General features: G+C 37.7%; 1 protein-coding gene across 1 annotated transcript in view; it reads right to left on the reverse strand.

Moving 5' to 3' along the window:
- Positions 1-1787: 1787 nt before the first annotated feature.
- LOC126253549 (probable NADH dehydrogenase [ubiquinone] flavoprotein 2, mitochondrial) overlaps positions 1788-12118 on the reverse strand; it is a 66304-nt gene continuing 55973 nt past the window's right edge. The window contains exons 4-7 of the mRNA XM_049954955.1: positions 9677-9864; positions 8330-8537; positions 5536-5612; positions 1788-1976 (exon numbers count right to left, since the gene is read on the reverse strand). Coding sequence (XP_049810912.1) covers positions 1883-1976; positions 5536-5612; positions 8330-8537; positions 9677-9864 — 567 coding nt within the window. The 3' untranslated portion in view covers positions 1788-1882. The remainder of the gene's footprint in view (positions 1977-5535; positions 5613-8329; positions 8538-9676; positions 9865-12118) is intronic.

Below are 12118 nucleotides of genomic sequence, written 5' to 3' on the forward strand. Positions count from 1 at the left end.
CATTTCTGTGACCAATGAGCCAGTGTGGCATAAGGTTACAAGTAGGTGTACTACTCAGGCTTGTTTTGCAGCTGTGAACACATGTTTATGCAAGCAATGATGTCTACAATTTCGTTTTCTTGTTCCTAGTTGTCGAGGCATACATTGTTCAAAATGGTGACTAACCAACCAACATCAGGATCTTCTAACACTAAAAAGAGTAGGAAGAAAAAAATCACTGTCAATCAGTTATTGAACATATTAGAAGAGAGTGATTCTGAATTCAATAACAAAGAATCTGAGGAGGATAGCTAGAATGTCAAGACCGCAGAAACTTGCCAAAGCCATGATAGTGTGGAGGCAGAGCTTTCAAATATGTTCCATGAAAGTGCAGAATTGGAAGATATGGACAATGATAGTGATGTAATTGTTGTTGATGAATAAACCACACTGGCAGAAGTTAATAAATCCTGTGAGACTTGGCATGATTAACTACATAAAATGTTTACAAAATGAGAATGATTACTTATTCATCTTACTAGCAATACACCAATGGATTTCTTTAGGCTACTTCTTACAGATTGTATACTTAGTGTATAGTTGATGACACAGAACACAGCACTGTGAATATACTTCTTAGTAGTAATATGAAGAACAAGTCTAGGATTTGTACCTCGAAACCTGTTAGTATACACAAAATACTAGTCTCCTGAGTATTTCATTACATACAGGTAACTTGAAATCTGTCTGATTACTACTGGATGATCTTCTGTTTCAAAATAGAAGAATAGTGATGAGTATGAGCAAAAACAGATATGATCTTACATTCGTTACATTTTGCTAAAAATCTACAGCTATGACAAAGAAAATAAGATGATTGATTACACAAAATAGGGTCTCAACTAAATTACTTTAAAAATAGAACATGTCAAGTGTATTACCCAGGAAGAGAGCTATCTTCATGCGAATCCACATTTCTTTGGAGGGAAACATTGTCTTTTGGACTATATAAACGAAACAAAAGGCACAAATATGGAATTAAAAGGAACACACTGAACAACCCAGATGGTTTCATAAATACTGCACTTTGTATGTGGGGATGCGTGACAATCTGGGTGGAAAATCTCATGCTGAAAAGGTCATTCTGCATTTGTTGGAGGATAAGCTGCTTGTTGGCCACCTTATTTACATGGAAAATTATTACAACTCCTCTACATTAGCTAAAACTGTATTGAACCTGAAAACAGTTTGCACTGGGACTTTAGGGGTGTTCCTCCTATTTAACCCTAAAGAAATTGTATCTGCAATACTGAGTAAAGGAAATAAAATTGCTCAATTTTTGCAAGCAGTGATGATCAGAAAATGGAAGAACAGACAAGAAGTTAGTAACAATTTCACAGAACTTCATTATAAAATAGTACAAGTGATGAATACATGCCAGCAAACAATCACAATGCCAATTGTCAGATACAATGTGAAAATGTCTGGGACTGATAAGAAAGACCAGATGCTGTCATATTGTTTACATGAACAAAAGACCATCTGCTTGTCTAAGAAACTATTCTTCCACACAACTGCCTTCATAATTCTTGCTTCATTTGTGGTCACAGGATAGAGAGAGAGAGAGAGAGAGAGAGAGAGAGAGAGAGAGAGAGAGAGAGTGTGTGTGTGTGTGTGTGTGTGTGTGTGTGTGTGTGTGTGTGTGTGTGTGCGCGCGCCTGGAACTTACATTACTGAAGTGAATACTAAAATAATAATAATAAACAGGAAAGCACCTAAAGATCCATGTAAATAACAATACCAGTAAGTAAAACATGTTACCACTGCAGGACATCTATTGTTACCAACATAAAATATTTATTAATTACATACACTTTTATTTAAATCATTACTTTAACACAGTTCAGAGATCTGAGCGCACTTTAAAACCAGGGCCTGGAGGTTCCCCCTTTAGTGATGTGAGGCCACCTGCTGGTTCTGCAGCATAACGGCCACTCCTGAAATATAAAATTAATTGGAATAGTGTGATAAACAGCAATAAAGGTGCAATTAATCAATAATCTTTGCTTTCACAGGAATATATTATCTGCTCATGCAGTAACTATCATACATTATCTATTTGTAATTTCTGCAACCAGTCACTTTTATTTGTTTTATGCTCAATCAAACGTAATGCAATGCATTTAGAACATAACATATACCGCAATAAACAATGGATATGATCCTTCACTAATTAACACCATGTCACAACAGATAAAAAATAAACTGACAAACAAAACATTGAACTACTCATAGTGTGTAGGCTTTCACGGCCGGCGTCTTCAGTAATTAAAACTTCCGGGCTAAGAGGCCGTGGTCCAATAGTAGAAATACTTCTCCCTGCCGTTTCGTTGCCAGCTGTGGGCAACATCATCTGAGGTGAGTCTACGACTCTTAGCTGCTCACGAGTCGTAGACTCACCTCAGATGATGTTGCCCGCAGCTGGCAACGAAATGTCAGGGAGAAGTATTTCTACTATTGGACCACGGCCTCTTAGCCCAGAAGTTTTAATTACTGAACATCAAATTACACTCACAACTGACAGTGCCCCAGCAGTCAAATATGTAAAAATGCCATTATCTTGGAATGGTATCTGACAAATTAACAAGACTATTCAAAAACATAGATGTAAAAATCAGTTTCAGCACCAACAACCACATAAGTAGGAAGCTTATTCACAATATGAAACCACAAACCACCAGATACAATATTGATGCATCTGGCATTTACAAAATTGCCTGCAGCAATGCAATAAATATTATATACGCCAAAAAGGCAAAAATTTCAGAACTCAAGTCAAAGAACATTTAGACTGCTACAAACTCGAGAAATGTAACAAATCAGCAGTGGTAACTCACATTAAAGACACAGGCCACCATTTGAAAGTCCAAGACAACCTCAAAATTTTACACAAAATAGGAAAAGTAAAAGAGTGGACGTCATGGAAGAAATGGAAATTTTCAGTCATAATACAAAACATGGAAATAACACTCTTAATGAGATAACCAAATTCAAACACTCAAAATTCTTCAACAGTTTGAAGTCAGTTCTAACTCAACAGATTCCAGAGGTTTCAATATAAATAAACAACTACAAATCTGTCAGTACCAAGAATATTGATACAAAATCTCGATAACCGATACTGACATGGGAACCTCCCAATCACACACCCCTCAGATTTAGTTACAAGTTGGCACAGTGGATAGGCCTTGAAAAACTGAACACAGATCAATCGAGAAAACAGGAAGAAGTTGTGTGGTACTATGAAAAAAATAAGCAAAATATACAAACTGAGTAGTCCATGTGCAAGATAGGCAACATCAAGAATAGTGTTAGCTCAGGAGCGCCGTGGTCCCGTGGTTAGCGTGAGCAGCTACGGAACAAGAGGTCCTTGGTTCAAGTCTTCCCTCGAGTGAAAAGTTTATTTTTTATTTTCAGACAATTATCAAAGTTCAGGCACTCACACATAATCAACTTAGCTCTCCAAAATTCAAGGACATGTTCAGATTGGCTTGGACATGGCAGGATTTGACGGTCTACACACGGAAAAATTTGATAAAGTTAAAAACATATCTTTTGACAGAGCACAGGGAAAACTGTGCAACTGTTGCAGTCATTTGTTGCAGTTTATGTGACAAACTCTTATGTTTTCATCACTTTTTTGGGAGTGATTATCACATCCACAAGAAAACCTAAATTGGGCAAGATAAAAGAATCGTTTCACCCATTCGCCAAGTGTACAAGTTATGTGGGTCGACAACATATTCCTGTCATGTGACGCACATGCCGTCACCAGTGTCATATAGAGGAGGAATCGGTTGACCTATGACCTTGCGATCAAATGTTTTCGGTTCTCATTGGAGAGGCACATCCTTTCGTCTACTAATTGCACGGTTTTGCGGTGCGGTCGCAAAACACAGACACTAAACTTATTACAGTGAACAGAGATGTCAATGAACGAATGGACAGATAACTTTGCGAAAATAAAGAAAGTAAACTTTTCACTCAAGAGAAGACTTGAACCAAGGACCTCTCGTTCCGTAGCTGCTCATGCTAACCACGGGACCACGGCGTTCCTGGGCTCACACTATCCTTGATGTTGCCTATCTTGCGCATGGACTACTCAGTTTGTATATTTTGCTGATTTTTTTCATAGTTCCACACAACTTCTTCCTGTTTTCTCGATTGATCTGTGTTCAGTTTTTCAAGGCCTATCCACTGTGCCAACTTCTAACTAAATCTGAGGGGGGGGGGGGGGGGGGGTGATGGGGAGGTTCCCTTGTGAGTCCCATACTACAAGTCTGCCATCTTGTATTAAGTGCATAATGTTTACATGTTGAAACAATTTGTGCAGTGAATTGCGTTGAAAAACAGTGACTAAAACAAAGTGCAGTAGTGTTACGTTACTCAACAGCTCTGCCATTACACCAATGATGTAAGTGAAGCTACAAGGTGATAAAATCATAAGCAATCAACTGTCATAAAAGCCTGTCACATGATTTTTGCAATACGCAACTGATGCAAAACTATCTGCATCCTATACAGGCTGTGATGTCATACATAACCAACAAGAAAAACTATCAGAAGACATCACTGACATTGATTTCTGGCCATCCACAGCCCCCCACCCCCTGTCCCTCATATACCACACCAGCCCCAGCCCCTACAGTAACGTACAATGGACAAAAAAGTTCTAGGTTAATTTAGTTTAAGACAATTTATTTTTAAGCAACATTTCTATGTATGTATGTTCTAAACGTGTTTTATTATGTTTCATTAAACATAAAACAAAAGAAAGTGACTGGTAACAGAAATTGCAAATAAATAATTATCCCACACAGTCACGGTTCTCAAATGTAGCATTATGACTGAAAATAACGATCATGTGTGTCTAGCAAAAGCTATATCAATATGACTCAATACGTATCCTCATGTCCTTATCATGGATGATAATTGTTTTTGTAACAACCTTTTTCTTCCTTTTATAAGATATTTTATGCTAACTGGTTATCTCAAATAATGTTATTGGCAATGTAAGGAAAAGATAGATTGCTACTTACCATAAGGATGACTTACAGTGAATAGCAATCTACATTTTCCTTATATTGTTGATACTTCTACCTGCAGTTTCCACTGGCAAATAATTTTATGTTTGTAGCTAAGATGAACAGCTGAAAATTAACTAGAGAAGGGCTGATGAGATGTACTAACTAACAAACAATTGTGAATCTCTGGATTTCCAACAATAAAAAAAGTTACTCTGTCAACAAAGAAGAGACAGAAAGTAAACAAAACTTGTGCAAATTCCATATTACTAAATGCACTTCTGGCCTCAATGAATCCAGTAAGAGAACTACACTCAAGAAAAATCAGAGTACAGGCAGAAATGATATGCACAGAACACAAGAAAGGTAAAAAGAGTGAGTGAGTGAGTGAGTGAGTGAGTGAGAGAGAAGGTGGGGAGGGAGAGGGGGGGGGGAGAGGGGAGGAGGGGGACAGTAACTTCTGACAAAATACCTTGGTCCAGCTTTAGGCTGCTTTCCATTCTTGAGGTCATCCAAAATTTCTTCAGTATCTTTCACAGTTAGGTCCTCCTGTACACACAAGTAAAATGCACTGCTGTTATATATACAAGTAATTATCAGATATGAAAAAGGATTGACAGATGTGTGTATTCTCCAAAATCTTAAAGATCTGATCAACAAGGGTACTAAATAAAGACTGCTCTAAGGCTCATTGAATGAAAATATTTTCCTCTTGGAGTAAAAGAAAGAGGGAAACTATTAGGAAGAAGACAAATAATTCAGCATTTTTAATTGCAACTAGATCCCAGAATTGCAGAGATATTGGAAGTACAAAGTCAAAGATTTTATTCAATCTGTTACTGGGTATTCAGCAAGGTGGTGGTGTACAAAAATTCAATCATGCAGGACTTGCCAAAAATATGATTTTCTTCCTGCTTTCTCCTGTGAAACAGATTTTTGCAGGCCATCCTCCCCTTTTCCACATAAGAAATAACCACATAACACACTGCCTCTACCACGTCTCCCTTGCCGACTATTTGATTATCTGCTTGTCATCATACACATTACCTCTGAATGCCAGTTTCTCCTATCTGCAGGGTCTCAATAGCACCCAACAATAATTTTACCAGTGCCCTACTAACTCCCAACAAGCCTTTCTTATGAATATAATAAATTACACTTTACAATTTGCTGCTCTTCCTTTCAAAGTTATGTATACCACAAAATTTACAGCCAACAAATGGACACACTGGCACCATCCTATATGTACCATCTTATGGGCTTCTGACAGAATCCTTTCCACTCATCCACAACACAGTAGCTGCATTCAGCAAAAGTATATGCCATTCGTTGGAACTTCACATCTATCCTCATTCACAGAAATATGTTGTCTCCAGTTCCAAAACAGGCACTGCATGTGAATAGGACACAGTTCCTAATAGAACTGTGTAAGAGGATCTGAACATGTTGAAAATTGTAGCATATTTTGAAGTTGGTTGCCCAACATCTCAATGCATTTTTATGCTCTTTATATCACATTCAAATCCACTTTGTGCATAACTGAAACAAATTATTTCAGTACTCTGGTGTGTGTTTTCTTTCAATTGGCCAACTGATTTAGGGTTATTTCATGCAAGTTTTATTTTAAATGTCCACTTACAGAAAAATCATTACTATGTATGTTATGTGAATGAGGCAGCCACAAACAAAAGTTCCAAAAAGGTGAAGATAACCAGATATACTGGCAGTGGTTTCGAAGAACAATGGGTCAGTAATTCAACCACCAGAAACCACATACCATACATTTTTTTTAATTATGAAGAGATATTTGATGCACAATGTAAGGTTTTTGTGGACCAGTACTGATTAGTTCAGCTATCCACATGGTAACAGAACCAAATGTCATCACTCAAAAAAATACAGTATCAAGTTTACAATCAACAATGTTTTTAAGCAACCAATTGCAGTACTTAACCTTCTTTTCTTTATTAGCTGGAAGTATCTATATGTATTCTCTGTACACTACAGTGAAGTGCATGGCAGAAAGTACTTCCCATAGTACAAATTTCTGGGCTTTTTCCCATTGCATTCACATGTTGAACACAGAAAGAATGATTGCCTGAACACTTCTGTCTGCTTTGTAATTAATCTTATCTTCGCAATTTGTATGAGAGTGATATGAAGGGGGTTGTAGCATACTCCTAGACTCGTCAGTTAAAGTTGATTTTAGAAACTTTCTAAGTAGGCTTTCACAGGACAGTTTGCTTCTATCTTCAAGTGCCTGCCAGTTCAGTTTTTTCAGCACCACAATGCTACCCCTTGTGTCAAACAAACCCGTGACCATTCATTCCACCCTTCTTTGTATACATTCAATGTTACCTGTTAGTCCTGTTTGGTATGGGTCTGACACTTTACTGTTAGTCTAAGGTGGTTGCGTATTTTGTACGCAATCTTTTTAGTAAACTAACTGCATTTAACTGCATTTTTCTATTATTCTACAAACGAACCACATTTTACCATCTGCTTGACTTTTGACTGAGCCTAATGTGATTGTAACACTGAGCTATTTGAATTGACCGATTCAACTGTGACTCACTGATATTGTAATCATAAGCTACTATCACTGTGAAGTGCAAAATTTTACATTTATGAACATTTAAAACATGTTGTCAATCTTTCCACCACTTTGAAATCTTATAAACATGTGACTGATGCCTGAACACACAAAACATGGTAGGGTTTCTGGTATACGGACTTAAGGACAGAATGACATTATATATGAATAACACCTGTCTGTTGCGAAAGCCTCCTGGCAGATTTTTTCAGGTTAAAATTAATTTTTTGCAAAATATTTACAACCGTTTCCAGAATTCAACTGAAAAATAATGCATAAGTTTATAATTAGAGAGATCAGCACTGGATTGCCATTTCATCAACAGCTGAACTCTTCTTTTTTCGGTACTGGAGTTCAGGAACTGTTCAAAAATTTCACGAGTCTTCTCAAATGAACCAGCACAGAGATGCTTCAACTATACACACACAGAACTGTAAGTACACTTTCATTCACAGAAAGTGGCATATTTTGCTTGAATATCTCACACTACGACAAAAAGATACACAAGTATCAAGCAACAAATTAAGCTGTTACAATTACCCTGTCATAAGACTGGGCTAGTGGGAAACAATTAAATCGCAAGTCAGGTTGCTTTTATCTTGGACATACTGTACGTCGACAGTTACAAATACATGTAAAATAATTTAAAAATGTGAACACTGATTGTACTTACATAATAGTCATCATTGACCTGTATCATGGGGGCATTCACACAAGCCCCCAAACACTCTACTTCTGATACCGTGAACATCCCATCTTTTGTCGTCTCCCCAGGTCCTACTCCTAATTTCCTTTTGATACAGTTCATAATATCATCAGAGCCTCTTAACCAACAAGGTGTTGTTGTGCACACTTGCACATGGAACTTGCCAGTTGGCTGCCTGGAAAAAGAAAGTACATTTTAGTACTCAAATGACACAGGAAAAGTACGCACTCTAAATATTCTGAAGCTTTTACATGTAATGTCTATGCACACAGAGTGGAGGTAGTACACAACAGTCTAGCATACATATGAGCCTTACAGATGTAATAAATCACAATGTGGATTTATCGTGCATTTATCATGGTGTTTTCTAGGTGTTCTCTCATACAACACAACCTCTGAAACATAAGGAAATAGGTGTCGATGGTAAAAAAGGAAAGAAGAAGTCAGTTCCCTAAAAATGATTCCTATGGACGGAAATGGACATAGCAGCTGGGAATCTCCTTGAAAAATCACTAGTGGGGCCATTTGGTGGCTGCAAGAACTGTATGGAACAAAAGCAAAGCTTCTGTTTAATAGAAGGAGAATTAAATGTTAAAGCATTTAAAATAATTTGGGTCAAAGGACAAATATTAAAAAATAGGATGATCATGGGAGATTGAAGTCCTACAGATTTAAATAAGGTAAAAGATTGCAGAACAATATATTTTCATGGAAGTCTGACAAAAAGGTTCTATGTGGCAGAATAAAATAATTTGGGAGAAGGAATGAAGTGTGTACATGTCAAACGGTTTTGCCACAATCAGAATTAAAATGACACTAACAAAACGTGAAGGAAGGTGCTGCTGAAAGACAAATTATTGTGCCATTCTATAGCCTGACAAGATACGAAAAAGTAGAAAGCTTATCAATGTTCAGTATATTAATTGATCACCACCTGATTACCAATTTTTGTCCTACTACTGAAGGTATGCTTTTGCGAATCTCCTAAAACATGTAACAAAGCACCTACTGTTCAAACTAGAATGCAAAGAAAAGTACAATTTGCCATATTTCATGCATAATGAACTCCTGTGATCATGACAATCTTTGTTCAACATGTCCACATTTCACAAGAACTATTTACTGGTGTCCATCCAAGTTCACTTTTCTTGTGAGGGTGCTTTCAGATGTTTAGTGATCAATGTGAACAAAAAATACTGTACAGAACTGGCCTCCAGTAACAACTTACATAATTATATCTAGTCTGTAGCAACATAACACGTCAGAAGAATGCAGCTCATTAACAAATTTACTCCTCTTGTCCTTCAACACTACCTCATAAACATTGTGTAGAACGTTGCAACTTCATAGACACGCATTCGTGGCATGCCAAGAAGTTCAGCAACATGGTGCATTGCTGAAATTGGTAACCATCCATGTTGCCGTTGTGCTAAGTCGAGCAAGGGAATGACAGCAGCTCTTTTATGCCCCTCAGGATAAATTGCCATTATGGCTTCTGCCCTCTGTGAAAAGAAAAAGAACATGAAAAAGAATATGGAAGATAAATATTTTAATATGCTTGTAAAACACACACACATGGCAGATAGGAGGTAAAAAATCTACATCTACATCCCATCGTGAAGTGCATGGCAGAGGGTACATCCTCGCTAAAATCAAGATCTGACAATTTTTATGCAGCTTCTCTTAGGAAGTGCTTCATTATAGATAACTGCATCCTCTGCAAAAAGCCTGATTTTACTATTAATACTGTCTGCAAGGTCATTACTACACAACAGGAACAGCAAGGGTCCCAACACTTCCCGGGGGCACACCTGAAGTTACTTCTATATCGGACAATCACTCTCCACTCAAGAAAGCATTCTGTGTTCTCTCTGCCAAAAAGTCCTCAATCCGGTCATAAATTTCTCTTGCTACGCATATGATCATACTTTTGACAATACACATGCAGTACCGAGTCGAATGTTTTTTTGCAAATCAAGAAACAATGCATCTACCTGGTTGCCTAGATACAAAGTTTTCAGCATGTCATGTGAGAAAAGTGCAAATTGGGTTTCACATGATCGTGGTTGGCATTGAGGTGGTCATTCTGTTCAAGATACCTTATTATGTTTGAACTCAGGATATATTCTAAGATTCTACAACAAATCGATGATATTGGATGATAGTTTTGTGGGTCACTTCTACTACCCTTCTTGTAGATGGGTATGACCTGTGCCTTTTTTCCATGAACTAGGCATGATTTTTTGTTCACGGGATCTAGAACAGATTTTAGTTACAAGAGGGGCTAACTCAGACGTAAATTCAGTATAGAATCTGACAAGGATTCCTTCGGGACCTGGAGCATTGTTCACTTACAATGATTTTAACTGTTTCTCACCACCACTAACACTAATACTTATTTCATTCATCTTTTCAGTGGTATGAGGACTAAACTGGAGCAATTCTTCTGGGTTTTCCTTTGTAAAGGAACATTTGGAAATGGAGTGAAGTATTTCAGCTTTTGCTTTGCTAACCTCAGTTTCAGTTCCTGGCTCGTTTGCTTGGGACCAGGCAATAACTTTGGTGCCAATAACAGCCTTAAAATACACCCAGAAGTTTTTTGGATTTTTTGAAAGGTCTTTTGACAATATTCTGCAACTGTAGTCATTGAAGGCATCACACGTTGCTCTCTTGACAGTCAAATGCGTAACATTCAGCATCTCTCTATCTACAGCTCTCCGCTTTGTTTTACACCTATTATGCAGCAATCTCTGTTTCTTTAGAAGTTTGTTTACAGTGACTGTATAGAATGGAGGTTCCCTCCCATTATGAACTGTTCTACTAGGTACATAGCTATCCAGTACACGGTCAACTATTCTTTTAAACTCGAGCCAGGGTTCCTCTATATGCTCCTGACCTGTGCTGAAAGTTTCAAGCTCCTTATTGAGATATGACATTACTGATATCTAAAAGGGCCTTTTTTTTCCCTCTCCACAAATGTCAAAGTTTCACAATAAGCAACTGCATTGATAGTGGTTCTGGGCTGCATAAACTCTACAAGCAACACACCTTTTTGGCGATAAAACACAGTAGCCATAACCTTTCTGTTGTTGAATGTTTGTTTGAATTTTTTTGGTTTGTTTGGTGAATTTGGAGGCGTCCATTGCTGTGATTGTCGTTTTGTTTCCTGTGTGTCGTATTGGATCCAAGTTTCATCTCTAGTAACAATTAATTTCAAAAAGTTCTCTCCTCCGTCGTGCTAATGGTCAAGGAAATTCAAAGCTGAGGCCATTTGGTGACTTTTGTGGGTGTCCGTCAACATTTTTGGAACCCAACAAGCACAAAGATTTTTGTAGCCTAAATGTACAGTAACGACAGAGTGTGCGACAGATCTTGAAATTTCAGAATTTCCATAGACAAAGCAGTTATGGTGAATGTACTGTTTTCTCTAACCATTCTGTCAACTTGTTCAGCAAGGTCGGCTGTAACGACAGACTTGCGCTCTTGGCCCCCTTCATCACACACATCATTTCAGCCATCTTTAAACTTTCAGAACCATTCACGCATTAACACCATCAGTCTGAAGTCACTCTGCTATTCTCCAATGAATTTCTGCTGCACAATTCCATTCTGCTTGCAGAAACCAAATTACACTTCTCTTTCACACTTGGTGGGAGCAACAAGTAACCTGTTGTGTCTACAATGCAGGAGTATAAGTGACAACTGGTGCTGCCCACCAGCACCACTTCTATTCCAGCTCTCTTTTGTGAACTTTCA

Source organism: Schistocerca nitens, chromosome 4 (assembly GCF_023898315.1).
Source record: "Schistocerca nitens isolate TAMUIC-IGC-003100 chromosome 4, iqSchNite1.1, whole genome shotgun sequence".
In the NCBI taxonomy this organism is placed as follows: Eukaryota; Metazoa; Arthropoda; class Insecta; order Orthoptera; family Acrididae; genus Schistocerca; species Schistocerca nitens.